At 41.1% G+C, this 18,546-nt stretch overlaps 1 protein-coding gene across 3 annotated transcripts in view; it reads left to right on the top strand.

The window, feature by feature from the left end:
• The window catches only part of tle5 (TLE family member 5, transcriptional modulator), a 45,225-nt gene that overhangs the window by 25,940 nt on the left and 739 nt on the right, over positions 1-18,546 (top strand). The window contains exons 4-7 of one of the 3 annotated variants that reach the window (XM_020081040.2): positions 1,879-1,923; positions 12,002-12,064; positions 12,900-12,974; positions 14,792-18,546. The exon at positions 14,792-18,546 is cut by the window's right edge and continues 739 nt beyond it. In XM_020081040.2, the coding sequence (XP_019936599.1) occupies positions 1,879-1,923; positions 12,002-12,064; positions 12,900-12,974; positions 14,792-15,019 (411 nt within the window). In that variant the 3' untranslated portion in view covers positions 15,020-18,546. The remainder of the gene's footprint in view (positions 1-1,878; positions 1,924-12,001; positions 12,065-12,899; positions 12,975-14,791) is intronic. The other 2 variants (XM_020081041.2, XM_020081042.2) reach the window with 2 other exon arrangements.

Raw genomic sequence — 18,546 nt, forward strand, 5'->3', positions numbered from 1 at the left:
TTAGCTGATCTCGACACCGAAGTAACCAAGAAGTGTGTGCGTGCTCGCATTCATATATTTTTGGTTCTACAACATATATGGCCAAAGTAGGGCTGTGTGTGGACTGTACAGCAACAACAAATTTGTAGACTCACCTGCTAGCTTACCACGTAAAAAGACGAGAGAAGCGTCACGTCATCTGGCCACCTGCTATTTATCAATTTCAGCAGTAAACACCATCACCATTAAGATAGCTGGACTACAAGATTATGCTAGGGTATGTAATTTTTTGGAATCAGTGACAGCCATAGGACACACACATATTGACACAAAAACACAAACATTTAAAAAGATATAAAAAATAAATGATGGCTCAATTATAATTTCATCTCAAGGAAACGAAAGGAAAATGGAGGGTTTTCATTAGTGTCTTTATTATTCTTTGCTATTTGTATTCAATTTGTACAGTATGGTGCACTTCGCTAAGTTGTTCTTTTCTGGGGTTGTGCTCCTAAGGCTTTGTTGTAGGCTACATCGTATGTATGTAGCTACATTGTAGCAATCGCATTTATTATTTGATGCAGACATTTTGAGCTATTCAGAAATATCAGATTAATCTGTAATACTTAAAGTTGCAGCCCAAACAAAGATCATGGGTAAAAGTGAGTGTGTTTGCTGACTTTAGCATGGTAACCACAACAACAAATCTGTTAGTGATGCAGCAGCACAAATGGATGGATTTCATACTATGTCCTCTGCTTGAATTCATTAGGAGCAGATACGTTTTTTTCCATTTGTTCAGAATGTGAGAGCTCTGCATTGGAAGAGCAGCATAAACCAGGTTTCACACTGTAATCAATCTGTGAAAGAATTTATCTTTTCCAAAAAAAGCAGTTTCAGTTGAAACCATCTTCCGGTTTGACTCAAATTGTTGCTATGAGATTGAACCATAAATGTAATATTGCTCCTCCTTCACTTGCTTTCTCTTACACACACACACACACACACACACACACACAACACACACAACACACAAACACTATTCATGTACAAATGCACACTTTTAATCGTACTTCCACTCTACTAGTAGCAGGCCCAGCCTTGTATTCCCACAACAACCCGACAACCCCCCAACACCTCCACCACGACCAGCTCTCTAATAGCATATCGGGTTGCCTCACTCCCCCGGCCAGCGGCAGCACCTCCATTTTCCCAGTGCTGTAATTACTTTAGGGAGCTTCCGCGTGGGCCGCTACAGAAAAGTGTGTGTGTGTGTTTGTGTAAACGTGCATTCACATACAAGATAGTGCCAGTGTGAGATCAAGGAGAGTGTTTGTGTTGGTGCACACACATTTGTGTGTGAGAGATCTTTGTGCTGTTTGTTTTCCAGTGACAAAGCCAGTCCCCCTGCAGACAGAGTGGGTGATTAACAGGGTTGACGCCTAGAGGGTGGCCCTCTCATTAACACTGAACACACACACGCACACACACACACACACACACACACACACACACACTGTTAGTTTTCCTAATTTTAGCTTCTCTTTGTGCGTGCAGGTGGGTCTGAATGAGAATACGATTGTAGAGTCAATATCTAAGATGTTAGGAGTCTTTACTGTGTTGAAGGTTTGTTATGTTGGGTTGAGAGTCATCTTTATATTCATGAAATATTTATTTTGAATCCCTAGATGATTGAAAATCTTCAAACTTGTCCCACGTATTTAGTTTGCAATAAGCACATCCAGAGGCGAGAAATATCATACTCTTTTATCGCCGGTGAATTATTATTTTATGTTTGTTTTTTATAAACAACACTGCTACATGATTAGCTGAAAGAAAGTGTTAAGTCCTGCTACCTCTTGTAACATTTTTGTCTTTTAATCTGCTTTTTCTTTCCAGTACTATGAGATGTCCTATGGGCTCAATATTGAGATGCACAAACAGGTGAGTCTACATTTAATCCTTAAGGGAAACCCATTCATTCCCATTGCATAACATATAAAACGGTTGTATATCCATGACTAGCAGATTGATTTTGCTGTAAATACTAGAGGAAGAGTTCCTTTGCTTATGAAGCCTGGATTCACACTGGTGTGCATGTTTATGTAGCTATAGGCCAGAAACATTAACAATGTCTATACAATGTCTGTATAGTTGGTAAAGGCTGTTGTTCTGCTGTTTTACTGTGTACCAGTGTAGGCTGTGAAATATTTCCTAAAATAAAAAGTCTTCATTTATATATTTATTTCAATATTTCTGTGCAGCAGCCTGAGGAAATATTCCCTCTGCAGTTTATTTGCAGCAAGTTAAGTCTTCAAGCTCAAAGCTGTTGTAAGCAAATGACTGGCTCACAAAATGATGCGTTTAAAATCATCAACCCATTAGAGAAGCAAAGTAATCAGAGCTACAGGTGATGGTAAATTATTTGAATGTTTTCTACACATCAGGGTGATATTCCTGATTTTATAGATCAGGAAAATTATATACACTTAAAGTTTTTAGGGAAGATAGCTGTAAATACTACAGATCACATGACATTGTTGCAATGTAGAAACCAATGAAGAGTCTCAAAGGCTAATGTTGCTTTTCACTAAACTGTGCAGGAATTTGCAACTATCTTTTCCTTCCCTTAATTTTCTTATGCACCTTTCTACCAGGTGTGTGTTAGACTTTATTCACTTTGATGTGCTGCTGAGAAATCATCACAAGCTTGTGGTGAACAGCAGTTTCAAGGACCACTGATCCTTCACCGCAATCCGTTATCACAATTGTTTTTTGTCCGTGCTGATGGTTTAGCTGGAAGATTTTGATGGCCGTCAAAACCTTGGAGGTGTTCCAGCTGCCAGTCATCTAACCTGATCTGTGCAGAATTAAACTCTTACTTCCAGAACGTGGAACGTGTTGTTCTGTCAATGCAGGCGCAGCTGTGCATTCCCAAGCCCATTTCCCCTCCGCACACCTGCAGCTCACTGATTGGCAGGTGTGAATTGCAAAGATAATGTCAGTGTTCGGAGACGGTTGAATGATGTCACCTGAGGCTGTGTGTAAAATACAAGTGCCAAGGGGTTTAGCTGTTTTTGCTTTTGCTTGTGAATATTTAGGAATCGAAAAGTTTCGGAATTGCAGAACAATGCCAATTAAGGTTTTGCCGGCACAGTCATGTGGTAGTGTTTGATAGTTGGTGTTGGAAACATTCATTTATGGAATAGTATTGTGACCCAATTGTGACAGATGTTTAATTGCTTTTATTTGCAAAACATCAATTATCAGTTGTCCAAGACACTGCATTTGAAACATGAGAGTAAAGGACTTCACCCAGTCTGGGGCCCATATATCAGTTAGTGTGGCTGAAGCAAGGGGAGTAATTTATGCTTCGTCTGTAGGAGGGAGAGAGCAATGGGCCTCCGAAGGGCCAGTCCTTATCTATGACCTCGTCTGGAGCTGCCGCCACACACACAAACACACACACTGTCTTATGATTGACAGCGCATGCTGACAGCCATATTGGAGGAACCGAGAGGGCTTTGACAAATGGAAACAAACGCACACACACACACACACACACACACACACACACACACACACACACACACACAAGCACACACGCGGGTTGCAGCTTCCATGATTTAAACACCTTCACATATGCACCGACACAAACTCTAGGTAGGAGGCATCGCACAGGCACTGTGATGCATGCAGGGCAAACACACACGCACGCACTCACACACACACACTAAGCCATATGCGTGTAATTTATTACACCCCTTTTCCTTTATCTGACAGGGATGAAATTCACTGTGTGTGTGTGTGTGTGTGTGTTTTTGAGAATGTGCTTATCTTTATCAGAATTCTCATATATACTGTGGCTCATTACTGGCACAAACAGCACACACAACCACTTATGCCACGTGTGTGTGCGTGCGTGTGCATGTGTGCATGTTCTTTGTGCACAATGTGAGTGGGTGTGGAGAGTCGCTAGTTCCATTAGAGAGTTGAAATTGAAGGGGATGTGTGGAAACGAGTGTCGAGGAGCATTCATGTCTAGGCCTATTGTGCCGAGCCACCACCACCCCCTCCTCCTCTGCTCCTCCTCCTTCTTTTTCAACCTCTGTCTCCATTTCCCTCTCTTTCTTTCTCTCTCGCACTCTCACACATTCAATTGCTCCCTCTTGATCGCTCTGTCCTACTCAATTCAAAAAATGCCTCTCTGCTCTGTCTTCTCACTCCCTCTTTCTGTGTTCTCTTCTCTCTGTTACTCTCTGGTGAGGAGAAGCAAGGTTGAGTTGTGGATTCAACTGGGAATATGTCGAATGGAGCTTTTTGGAGCTGGGCCCTATTGATCAGCCTTTCACCATGTTTTTCTCCAGCACGTGTCCTACCTGACAACTTACTATTTTATGTATAGTTAGATTGTGTAATATAGAGTGAAGGTGCTTTCATTGTAGCCTCTTTTACACAACCCGTTCATGGCCGAAATGTTGTACTTTATTCCCGCTCGTTGATCTGTAAGAACACAGAACGTGGATCTATCAGAATCTGTGTGGAACAAGTAGTCATCAGTGCACATACAGTACAGCATATCTATAGCAGATCTAGATACATTGTTACAGAAGCAAACATATTCATGATTATATTGTGTTATATTGGATATATAACTGATATCTGAGCATGTAAGCAGCAATGTGATTGCACTTGGTTGACTTGGAGATAATCTGAAATACTTGAAATAGTTCAATATAATGCATTATATTTTAGCTCACATTTGTTTTGTATGTAAAATATTTATTTTGTAGCTGCTTCACTATTGTAGTAAAGTTAAAAGTAAAGTATTTCTTTATGTAATAAAGTTAGGTTATATGTTCTAAATAAACATAAAATGGTATAACTATAATATTACTTTTGATCCTTTCCTGTATGATAAATACATTCAATAAAATTAAATAAAATGCTACTTAAGTATTAGTGCCTCAATACAGTTTTAGGACCAGGACTTGAATTAATGTGCTTGATTCATTTCCATCACTGTATATCAGGTTATGTGAGTACAGATGATGTAGATGTGAAGGCTCAAATTAAAATGTAGCTTTTATATTAGCAATCATTTATTAGGTTTTGAGAAGTGTGACATACAACTCTGACCTTTGTGAACAAGTTATAAGTCTTGGTGTATTCATAGGAGGAAGAAATAGCACAACACTTAAACAGTGAAGCTCAAACAGGAACAAAACCAGAAGGAAGTCTGTGAAACTTGTTTAGGCTACCTTTCATGCTTCCTTGAAGCACATTTTAAATCAAGTATGGAGCTTTTTTCCAATCTTTATTCAAGAGTATGATATTTCAGTTTGAGAGCATGACTTGTTGAATTTATGTTCAGATTGTGTTTTACTTCATCAAAGCCCCGCCCTTGCACTCAAATAGCCCCTGTTTGCACTTAAATTTGCTCTGCTTCTGCTCAAACTGTGTGCTTGCACTCCAGCTTCAGCCCTTCTCCGCACTCGGGCTGCTTTCTGTGCGCTTGTGAATTGTCAGCTCTCAGCGGAGTGAGTGAACTTAGGTTGTAGACCAGTTGAGCTGCTGCATTCTGGATGAGCTGCAGAGGTCGGTAGACCAGCCAGGAGGGCGTTGCAGTAGTCATGACGCATTAGATGACCAGAGCCTGGACCAGAGCCTGGACCAGAGCCTGGACCAGAACCTGGACCAGAACCTGGACCAGAACCTGGACCAGAGCCTGGACCAGAACCTGGACCAGAACCTGGACCAGAAACTGTGCCACCTTCTGAGTGAGAAGGGGATGTATTCTCCTGATGTTGGGAAGCATGTATCTACACGAGTGGGTTGTTGCAGTAATGTTGGCAGTAAGGGAGAGTTGATTGTTGAGTGTCTCACCCAGGTTCCTAACAGTCTGGGTGGGGGTTACCACAGAGTTGTGAAAGGTAATAGTCAGGTCATGGGAAGGAAAAGTAGTTTGGTCTTGTCAAGGTTAATTTTAAGGTGGTGTGCGGACATCCACTAAAAGATGTCAGTCAGAGAGCCAGCCTTCTTTCCTTTTCTGCTTGCTGAGAGCCAACCCAGCTTCTGGAGAGTTTCAAAAGGTCAGGCAAAAAAGTGCTTTGTTTCAGTGCAAGTTTTCTTTTACTTTTTAACTCAAATAGAAATGAGATAGATGGGATAGACTGGGATGTCACTGCCTAGTCACACTGAGACACACATAAAATCCAAAAAGCATAAAACAAAACAGATTTTTCAAAAACTGTACAGATGCAGCACCAGTGTTTTTTCCGTACTCTTAAATAATCCCTGTCAAGCTTTGTTATTTGAAGAAGTGGCTCGTGCTTCGCTTTCACAGGCAGATCCAGTCGCTTCAATTTCTTCTGTTGATGTGAGATCCATGTTCCAGCGCTGATGAGTCAACAGCATCACAGACACACTGCAGCTTTCTAGTCGTCTCCGTTGTGTTTACACTGGAAGGCTTTATGTTTTTTTATGGTAAATGCATAACACAATTCTGTCTCAGTGAATGCTTTCCTATTTAAACCTTTATTTTCAAAACTATAAATCTCTAACAGAATGGACAAAAAGAAATGTCCATGAGCAATGAATTTAATCTGCTGCTGCCCAATGACTGAATGTCCAGTCTCCCACCTCAGTTTTATATTGTATAGGTTTTATTCATATATACACACACACACACACACACTCATATTGTACACATAATGTTAGTAGCAGTAGCACTTGAGGAAGGCTTGAAAGAAGCAGAGAAAAATGTAACGAAAGGACAAAACAGAGAGGGAAGAATTCAGAGAGAGAGACAGAGAGGAAGATGATAAAGAGCACGGATAAAAGAGGAGACAGACCCAGAGTTGGTATGAAGAGATCGACAGCATAAAGGGCAGTGAAAAAGACGAAGCGTCATAGTTAGCATGAAGCGAGTCCCGCTGAGACATTTTAGAGCGACATTTTAGAGATATCGGGGAGAGTGTATGTGTAATGATGAGCGGATAGGAGTGAAGCGCTTGATGGGGAGCTGTGCTCTGCATGCCTAATGACTGTTAGGAGGGCCCCTCTCTCCTCATCGTGCCACAAATTAGGCTCTAACACAATTACTGCTGCTTTGCATATCTCAGACGGATTGGATGATTACCAACCAAATGTGATAATAGACCTGCATGCGAGAAAGATAGGGAGTGTGCATGATGAGAAAGAGGAAAGGGTATGTGCGTTCTTCCTTGGGTGATTGTTAATTTGTGCGCGTGTTTGTGTGTGATGGTGTGTGCATCCAAGAGTTTTGAGAAAGAGTATTAAGTACAAGCAACTTAATTAATGAGGTGATAAAGGGATTCTGATATGGCTGATAGGTGTGTGTTTGTGTGTATAATACAAGATGTGTGCCCCAGTTTGGGAAGGTCATAGCAGATGGTTCCCACACTAATGAGAGTGTGTTTGGAATCGCTGAACGACCATTTACATTTAATGAGGATTTAAAGGAAAAGGTGGGATATATATATACTTTTCCTGACAACAGATCCTATGAAAAGACTTATCATTCTTGTACTGGTAGGTAGTAATAATCAGATATGTGCACATTAAACCACTGTGGACTTTTGCTGCTGTCTTTTACCTGTCTGAATATTAGTCTTATATTAGTGTATTTATTGCTTGTATGTGTTGACTATAACAAGTCATTTTATTTAAATTTTAGTTTGCCATTTTAGAAACCGGCCAGTGACAACAGATGAAAATTCACCTATTAAGATCTCTTTATTTACAGTAATTTTGCTGTTGATTAATCAGCATTGCCCCTGTCAAATAAAAAAATAAGTATTGTCTCTGTATTGAAAAGGTTTTGGTTGAATATCGCTGGGAATCACATGATATGACCCAAGTATGAACTACATTCAATGATCAATAAGCCATTTTCACAGCAGACATTTTACTTGTAACTGTAGAAAATACACGGGTTTAAAACATAAATAATGGCTTTGTTGTATTCAAGTGTCACAGCAGTCATGTGCAGTTCAGCTAATTAAAAACATTGTCAGGACCAATTTCTGTCCTCCTAACTAATCTAGTTAAATCAGGTCTTTTCAGTCTGTGACATACTTTAAAAAATCCTAATTTATGCCATTGTTTAATCTAGACTTGATTATTGTGACATTTGTTTTGTTTTCTAACCTAGTCCAAGCTCGTATTAAAAATCTTCAAAACATGCGATGTCAAGGTCCAGTCAATCAGAAGTCAGTTTCACCTTGTTTTTATAGCACAACATTTCTTTTTAAACCAAACTTACTGAAAAGGGCTGACACGATCAGTTTAATAAATACCTAAAATGACAGAAACCCTATTTTTGATAAAATTTGGTCAATGGAGTTTATGCTCTATACTGCATCTATCCATCAGGGGCAGCGATCAAGATGAGTTGTATCACTTTTGGGGACGAGTTATATCATCTAACTGTAGATCAATGATTACAACAATTTAATCCTCCCTTCACTGGCTCCTTTTTAAGGTTCCTTTTATGACGTACAAAATTCTGAATGGGCTTTCCCCTTCATACCTGTCTGATCTCCTTAAACCTTATATTTGATCCCGTACTCTGCTTTTCTGAGAACAAAAGGCTCCTGTCTGTCTCCAGAGTTAAAAAGAAGTCTGCTGGCTGCAGGACCTTTTCCTATCGACCCCCGTTCCTCTGGACTAACCTGCCTGCTGACATCAGACTGTCTGAATCAGTTGAAGCCTTTGAATTTAAACTTAAAACTCATCTCTAACTGTAACTTTCAGTTTGTGCCTTATTCTTTATTTATTTCATGCTGTGTAGCTGTTATCAGTATACCACCAACGGGTCAGTCTCAGTCTCAATGAATTAGTGAAACCTGGTATATAAAGTACAGTCCATGTTGTCCTGCTAACCAGATTTTTATAAACCTTCTGAAAACCACTTCTGCTTCACTTGTAACTGTTTGTTCACTCCCTCAAGCACATAAACGTCCAGGCTGTGTTTCCCTATCTCGCTCTTTGTCCTAGTGTCTGCCTTTTAAAAGTTTCTCCTTGCTTCTGTCGCAAGGTCCTTGCTCATGATGGGAAACCTTGGGTCTGTGTAAATAATGTTATAAAGAGTACCGCTTATAGCTGTTCTATATGAAAAGTGCTGTAACTTCTATTAATATTTTGCACTACGCAAATAAAATTGATTTGGATTGACTCAGATGGCAGTACCATGACTGGAGATTGAGTTTATAACATTCTTGCTCAAAATTAACATGACATATAGCTGCTTTCAGACACTGAACTCGAAAGATACTCTGTATGTTCTCCGGTGGAGGTACATTTGTGAACGTAAATGTCAGACTAAGAGGCTCCGCAGTTTATGCTGACTTACTCCGCCTGGCCTCCTAGTATAAAGTCTGTTAAAATTCAGGAGAATCTGATCTGTGAACACAGCAGGGGATCCCCCACTGGATTCACAGCGAGCAGGGGGTTGATGATGCTTCTAACACATGACAGACGCAAAAATGAAAAAAACTAAATCCTCTTGTCTGAATAATAAGGAGGATTTGATGTTGTGAACGCGTTTGTGCAGAGAACCTCCTGCTGTGTTGGGCATGTGTGTAAGGCAAACTCTGAGTAAACTCCGGAGCCAATTTTACAGATTTGAACTGTAGGTCGTGTCTGAAAATGGCTTATAGTTATGAACTATACATATCAATATGAACTCATATCCATACATTTATACTCATCATACACGTAAGCCATAAAAACAAACTCGAGACTCACCATCTTTTGTTCCTCTCAGTCGTGTGTTGTTCGGTCTGACAGCTGCAAGCAGAGTTGCTGCTCTCAGTCTGTTTGTTCTACACTGGATGTGTGTGACATTTTTGCTGCTCTGTTGTAGTCTGTTCGGATAACATGCTCTTGTCTGTAGGAGCAAGTTACTGTCGAGTGTGTGTCATCTCTTTCACCAGCTGAACGGCAGCATGTTCGCTCCTGCTCTAGAGAGATGGGAGTTGTGGTGGTTTGGAGTGGCAAATGGAAAATGTCCTGAGGGACCTTGGTTTTTGCGTCCACTGGCCTTTATTGCACTCTGCCATACTGCAGCAATGGCCTTATAGCAATATAGATGGTAACACGGCCCTCACAGGTTAGGTTCTGTCTGGTTTGAACGTTCAGAGAGTAGAAACGTTTAGATGCTGTCCTCACTTCCAGTTCAGCATGAGTTTCACTGCTGAGGTTTGACTCCAGGTGAAAACCTTGGTGCTGTATGCGGTGGAGGTCACAACTGGGACTGCATGTCCCCCAAGAAGCATAGCTGCAGGTGATGGTGGTTTTCTGGAGAATCAAATTCTCATTTCCACAGATTTTTCAACAGTAAGCAACATGCTCTGCTTGAATTGCTTAACCCAGGACCCTGAAACTGAAGCAGCCAAATAGAAAAAAGGCCTCATGAAACATTGTTGGTTACAGCATGAGGGAGTGTGGTTTCCATCTGGTACACAAAATGCCACCTACCATATATACTGAATATCAATAATTTTGTGCGATACCTATCAAAATATTACATGTACCAAAAACATCTTAGAAAATACAGTAAAATAAAGGCATTCCACATCAGCTGTCATCAATGTGTGCCAACACTTAAAGGCAGTGAAAAGATGAAATTGAGATTTCCCACGTCTTATCTGGCACCTCATTTGCTGCCTGCGCTCCATTGAGGCAGTTTTACCTTTCATGCTGCCACATCACAAGCAGCTCACCGACACAGCCAGATGAAGCACAGTGATAATGACGTAAGTCCTCTGGACCTAACATGTGCAACGAATGTACAAGAAGAGCGAGGGAGCTGTCAATCAGTCACAGTTTGTACTTTCCCACACGGTCTTAACCAGACCTAATGAGGCAGCTCAAGTAAAAGTCGTGTGTAGGTGGACGGACGGCGCAATCAGAAAAAAATTTGCTTCCCATTAATTTCTATGTAGAACAGAGCGAGGCACATGTGCTTCTGGTTGTGCATTGACTGCTGAGAGTTGGTGATAGCTCTAACAGGCCTGCCCGCACTATTTTATGTCCCCTCTGCTTTTGGCCACACTTTCTAAATTTTGCCAGATGGATTTCAGTCCGCAGGCACCATTAAATCTTTGTTTGGGCTTTAAAAACACATTGATGAGCCACACCACCTCACTGGACGACGCTCGTTCATAATTATGAACATGGGCACTGTATATTATTTTGATTCAGTAATTCATACACCAAGCTGGTGCTGTAGACACTCAAAAGAACAAAATGCGGTCATATTCATCTGCCTCTTTAAATAGTTACCAACAAGCACATGATTTACTCCTGCTCGTTTAACTCTTGGAAATGCTACAATTCAGCTGTTTCAGGAAATGGCGTCCCTCTGAGGCTCGATCCACACCACCTGGTTTTAGTTTTTAAAACAGATCACTGTCACATCACTACTCCAGAGTTTTTGAGCACCTGAACCTGAGCTGCTGACCCTATTTTAAGTCTTAAAGGCTTTGTTGTATTACAGACGTGCAAAAACTGAGACGTTTAAAAAATCATGATGCAGTCACCTGCATTCCCTTTCTGATTGGTTCATAAGAGTCACGACTCAACTACCTGCTGTGAAGGCAAACTGATGTTAACACTTACTGTCACTTGTGTAACAGTTCCACCTTGTTATCGGTCGAACAGAAGGAATCCATATTTTTCAACATTTTTGTTTCTTGTTTGTAGTATTTTCTGGAACTAAGCAACCAACTGCAAAATAGACAAACCGTTTCCTTTCTACACCGGCATACAACCCAGTCTATATATGAATGGTCACCTGAAAATGTATTAATTTAGATGTAGCCTATAAAGTGAAACTATACATTTGTTACAAATTTTTAATGAAGGAATAAATTATTTTAGAGACTTAAAAATATGAGACACGGACTAACTCTTTGGTATTGGTCTGATCTGTTGACAATAAACATTTTGAATAATGCCAATTTTATCCTTTTACTAATTAAGTCTCTCTCCACAGGCTGAGATAGTGAAGAGATTGAATGGGATCTGTGCACAAGTCCTCCCCTACCTGTCTCAGGAGGTGAGTACACACACTGTGGCGCACACACACACACACACACACACTGACACAAAAACGTCACTAACCCCTGACCCTCGGCCCTATTCCTCACATCGTGGAATGAGATCACCCTCATTCCCGCCTCATTACCTTCCCACCTCCGTGACCCCTGGCTCTGCTTCCCTCCTTCTCCTCCTCTCCTCTTCACTTCTCTCTTCCCGTCATTCATCATCATGCGCTTCCTGTGTTCCTTTCCACCCCACTTACACTATTATTCCTCCCTCCCCCACCTTGACTTTCTGCAATATTCAATCTGCCCCCTCCTCCCCAGCCCCTGTCCTCCCTTCCCCCTTCCTTTTTGACATCCTCCTTCACTAGCCTCCCTCCCTGTGCAGCCTCCTCCATCCCACTCCTCTTTTCCTTTATACATGTGTGCGTGTGTGTGTTTGTGTCCGTCAGCGTAATAAATGGTTGTGTGATTCAGATAAGCCATGCTCTTATCTGCCCAACAGGGGGTTGACCTCCACCCATTACAGCACACCAGCCGACCATCCATTCCCCAGTGTCTCAGAGGGCCTTTGTGCATGTGTGTGCGTGTGTGCGTGTGTGTGTGTGTGTGTGTGTGTGTGTGAGAGAGAGACCAGATGAATGAAGTTGGGGGTTGGGGGGTTTGCATCACCAGCGAGGGTTGTTGGGTCTCTGTTGCAACTATTGATATTGATCTAACCTTTTCACCTCTCTCCCCCACAAACTCTCCTCCCCCTGTTTCTGCCTCACGTTTATTGTCTCCCTCACTTTCCTCCTCTCGTCTTTAACACCCCCTCACCCACCCATACCCCACCCCCCCTGCCTCCAGCACCAGCAGCAGGTTCTGGCGGCCATAGAGAGGGCCAAGCAGGTCACCCCTCCAGAGATGAACTCCATCATAAGGGTACGATGTTCCAGCCTGCAGCCCTGCCAGAGGGTCTTGTGATGGCTAGAGAAGCACAATTATTGGCCATTAAAATCAACTTTGTTTTCTTTGCTGACATTTACTTAATGAATAATTGTTTATGAGCTGAATGACTGGGGCAATTTTATCTTTTATCATTGATGTAGTGGTTAATGCAAATTTTGGCAATTTTGACATGATATAGTACTGTAACTTGACTTTTTTGACAGTATTACAAATGTTTCCTTGTTTATGTCACCACTTCCCATATTTATACACATAACTAGCACATGTCAATTTTTAATTTTAACATTGCAAAAAGGAAAACAAATTTCTGTGTCAAATGCAAATCTAGGTGTAAAATTACAAACATTCCAAGCTATCTAAAGCCACAACCCTTTAGCAAATAATAACTTTTTAAAACATAATATATGTGTTGTTTTCAATGAGGTTTTGTTCATTCCAATCAATTCAAATGAAATGTTATTATAACAGTGATTTGATAACAGCAATAATACACATCTTTATGTACATAAGATCATTCACATGCAAATCCTGAGGTATTAGATCTTACTTTGAGTGTATTTAGGTCTGCAGCTAGTAATTGTTTCCATTATTGGTTTACATTTTTGTCTCTAAAATACCAGAAAATAGTAAAAAAAAATGTCTGCAACCATTTCATGAAGCCCGAAGCAATGTCTTCACAAAACAACAACACATTAAATATCAAAATGTTATAAATACTGAATTTACTGTATTTTACATTTTCATTAGACTAAAATCATGAGAATGTGCAAGATTTGGCATTTTTAACTCTTCAAATGACTTTCATCAAATCTAAACAATTCAATTCACCAAATACCAAAAATACCAAATAGTTTCCTATTCTATCGACAAACCGGTAAGAGTTGCTGCTCTTGTGTGGAGTTCCAAAATGCTGGATCTGACTATTTCAATTCTACAGCTACAGTCCTTCATCATAGTGGCTGTAATCTTAGCCAGCTACTCTTAATCATTATCTGCCTTGCGCTAGCTAGCCTTAGTTACTCCATCATTTTACCAAAGGTTTAGCATCAGCTTGGCTATCTACTCCATCATTTTGCTATGGGTCTAGTGTGTGCTAGCCTGACCACTCTGTCATTATGATTCATGATTCACACAGTTGCCTCGCCATTTTCTCTCTGTCTCTTGCTTTAGATTCAGAAGATACAGGTTCACATAGACCTGAGAGCATCCAGTTTTATCCATTTTCCCATTATTGTCAATATCTTGTGATATTTGCTAATATCACCATATATACATCACATATATATACACAATATACAGAAAGTGTGAGTTCCACTTGTGAGTGTAAAGCAGGGCTGTAGGTGTAGACTGAGCAGACTCGGGCACTTAGTCAGTCAGGATTGTGTTAAACATCAACCCACTGATGTGTCACCATAGTTGTTTTTTTTGTATTTTCCTATGTTTGATTTTAAAAATGTTTTAACATCATGCCCTCCTTCATATGTTTTACATTTTTCTTTTACTCCTTTCTCTTGGTGTTTTTAATTTTTTGCATCTTATATAAATAAGTCGTGTGCTGCAGATTTTGTATTTTAGAGTATGTATTTTAACTATGATGTGCATTCCATCTGTCCCAGCTCAAACTCTTAGTGCTGTGCCTCAGGCATTATATATTAAACCCCAGTTGTGATGTATATGAGCTCAGTGCACTGCAGACTTTGTATTTTTCTACATTATCAGTGTTTTGAAGTGATTTGTGTGCTGTGTCCGTCCCACTGTGTCTAAGTTGTGTCTGGTTGTCTTCCATGCAGCAGCAGCTCCAGGCTCACCAGCTGTCACAGCTCCAGGGCCTGGCCCTACCCATGACCCCCCTGCCTCTGGGCTTGAGCCAGCCAACCCTCCCCGCTGTCACCACCTCCTCCGGTCTCTTCTCCCTCTCCTCCCTGCTGGCCTCCCAAGCCCAGCTGGCCAAGGAGGAGAAAGCGTCACGCGAAGGAGTCGACAGCCACCGCGAGGAGGATGGAGACAAGTCTGATTAGATGGTTTCCCGTTCAGCTCTGTTTCTATCCAGAGACCTGAATCCTGAGATCCGAGCCCCCTTGGCCTACAGTCGCTCTCCTGGTCTCCCTCTATCTGACCTTAGCTATCATTGGCTTTAATCCCTTCACTATTTACCATTTACCTGGGTGTTTTTTTATCCTCCCTTCTCTCTATCACATCAGTGTCTCTCTCTTGTATGCTGTGTCTTTTCTTCAAACACTTTTTTGTGTATGTAATACAACTTGTTTCTACCATGTTTTTTCTTTTTTATCAGTACTACTTTCTATTTCGGTTGCTTCCTGCCGTCCTGTTGCTCTGTCTCATGTTTAGTTTCAGGGTTTTTTTCACCATCCCTCTCTTCCTGTCACCCCCCCACCTCTTGCCTCTGTTCTGAGGGGGCTTAGACAGCACTGTCAGACAGGACTGATCCGTTGGAATGAACACGCAGTTGTGTTAAAACAAGCAAATTGTTAAACAGAGGGATTCTTTGGCGAGTTGTGAAACCTGTCGCACACATCCTATCATTCCTACAAAACTCACTTTCCTAAGATAAGGCCTCACATAGTTCAATAGTGTTGATTTGTTTTGTGGCAGTTCACATTGCATGCATTCATTCAAACATAAACTTGAGTTGTGAGGTTAAATGGATGGATCAGAGAATTGTTTGAATATTGCCTAATGCCCAAACTAAAGAGAGAGATATACCTGTTGTTTGTTTCCTACAGCTACTGTCACATTCTGACCAAAAACTGCTGCATTTAGAGCAGAATTGTTTTATAAGACACCTCTCGACAAAAAAGAGATCTTGTGTATAATCCTGAATTAATATGGAGAAAGGAAAAGCACCTTGTTAGAGCTAACCTCATTCCGAGAGCTGTCAGTCTAGATAAAAAACCCACATTAGTAAGTAATCCCCCCATTTACGATCCTCGCCTGACCCTGTGAGGTACGTCGGATAAATCCGCCCAGCACCTTAAATACAAGGCAACTTTTTTTTAATCAGACATTAAAGAGAGCAGAGGTAGAAACAAAAAGAACTGAGATGCCACTTGACTCGTGCCCCCCCCCCAACCGCCCTTTTCATCGTAATGTGCACTAATATTAGAGACTTGCAGGGACAGAGCGTGCATGTTGTGTGTTTGACAGCAGAGGGCAGCGTGTGTCTTTGAAGAAGTCCTTGACGGGCTCAGGCTTGAGCTATAAACAAGGACAGGACAGAGAGCAAGCCGTGTCACGAGGGGAATGTCTTATTTATTCTTGCTGAGTGTACAAACTTAATAAACAGAGATGAGGCTGGAGACATTAAAACTCTGCATGCGGCCCGTCCCAGTCTCTGTCATGAACCAGATCTTGAGGAGTAGCCTTTGGTCCATTTTAAGCAACATCTCTGTCCTCACATTAAGATGAAACAGTGTCCCTCTGTACATTCAAATTTCCGCAGTGCATTTTGATTTACTGTGAACACACAGGTCTGCCACATACTTAACTAACACAACATTGCACAGGTGATTTCACATCATAATACGGCACCGATTGGGAAATCTCCAAGATCTAACAAATTTAAATCAGACAAATGAAGCACTGAAAGCTTTTTCAGCTCCGTCAGTCTCACGAGCCCTGCTCACCCACCCTGCTGTTTTCATTTATAATTTTACTCTGTTTGATTAGACCCCTCGTCAGGGGGAAGTTAAAACTGTCTGCAGGTACCCGCTGCCATTTTATTTGTGTTTCGCAACACTGTAAACTTCATAGTGCCCCCAGTGGCTCAAACACAGACCGTACAGTATGTTTACAAAGTCCCCAGCTTCTGGACTTTTGCTGCATCCTGTTCCCTCTCTTCCTGTCATTTCTTCACTGTCTGACTGACTGAAGCGAAAATGAACCAAATGTGCTAAAACAAATCCCACAAATTCAGAATTGAGTGCTCACTACAGAGCAGTAGCTCTTAAACATTTTATGGCATGCCCCCTTTCCCTTCAGAAGCGGAAACTAAATCGTCCAAAAGTAAACAAAAAAAAAGATCCAATGTAAATTTAGTAATAAGGGGTCAAAACTCTTATTTGGTAATTGTTGCTATGTTAAAAATACTTTTTCAATTTGGTTGATTACATTTTCCCCTGGTCATCATCACACACTGTAGTAGCTCCACCTCCCCAGTTTGAGAACCACTCGAGAAAAACTATGGAGTAACCTGATCTATGTAAATGAGGGAGGGATTTCAGACTATGTCTATTTACTATTGAAAGTAATGTAAGTTGAATTTACACATTTACATGATAGTGGAACAGATTGTTGATTCCCACGTTTATAAGTCAAGCCGTCAGTAAACAACTGAAGGACTGAAGAGTTGCGTGTTCTCTGTGAAGGTTACAGACACTGTGAATTGACAATATACCACTCTTTCCATTACATTTCAGTTTAATTATAAAGGGCTTTGGTTGACATGAGGCATTTGGCTCTCAGGCTTGTCTGATGTATTAAATGCAATGTCACACACATCAGTTTTCAGGAAAAAACAAGTCTTTCCCACTTTCTAAAACTTTAACTCTGATGACATAAATGCAGCAAAACATGTGCAACAAAACTACTGGCGGTGTGACGGAGCATAATCTCCACGTCATGTGAAACGGGGCATACATTCATATTTTAGTCATGTGAGCAAAGCCGTCAGCAGATGGTACTCTGCAGAAAGACAAACCTTTTGATCTCCATGTCCAGTTAGCGCACGACGAGGTCACGTGAGGAGGTCCAATCAGGCAACATGAGTGAGAACACGTGTGTGCATGGACACCTGTGTAAAGCCAACATGTCTCCATTGCATGTTTGAAAGTTTGAAGCAGGATGAAAATCACAAACACACATTTCCAGCAGAGGAATCCTCAGTGGTATCGAACTTGTGACACTGTAGGTCCACAGAGGTGATTGGATTTAGTGGCGACCTGTTTGTATGATTGTTGCTTTGACTTTATGTTTTACACACACACACTTTCTCAGCCTCCCCTCTGTTTTAATGGCTTCAGTGTGATTGAATGGATATGAAGAGTTTCATTCCCAAACTTTTTACACATGTTGAAATAATCTCTGGAACAATGATAAAGCACATTTTATTGTTGACGTCACCTTAAAACTGCTGATTCATGTGCGAGTTTGATACAGTGGAAATTCAGGAAGCAAAAAAACCAACATCTCCAAATAAAGGAATCTCAGAATGAAACCCTTTATGTGTGTGAAAGTGTCTGTGGGACGATCCTGCAGCTTTGTGTACGCATGTGAACGAGGTGTGTGTGTAAACAGTTGTACAGGTTCAGCCGTCAGTGACAAACCACAGGAATGAAATGCATCGCTGTTCTTACAAATGCTAACATGCTCGTGAATTTAAGCTTGCAGCACATCGTCGTCCCATCCAGCCACATGCTGTATGTATCTATCTACATACTGTAGTTGTCGTAGTGATATGCAGAGCATGTAGACAAAGTGACACACACCCACACATAAGTGCATGTCTGCGGGGGAACTGAGAGTGATT

This window comes from Paralichthys olivaceus, chromosome 3 (assembly GCF_024713975.1).
Source record: "Paralichthys olivaceus isolate ysfri-2021 chromosome 3, ASM2471397v2, whole genome shotgun sequence".
In the NCBI taxonomy this organism is placed as follows: domain Eukaryota; kingdom Metazoa; phylum Chordata; class Actinopteri; order Pleuronectiformes; family Paralichthyidae; genus Paralichthys; species Paralichthys olivaceus.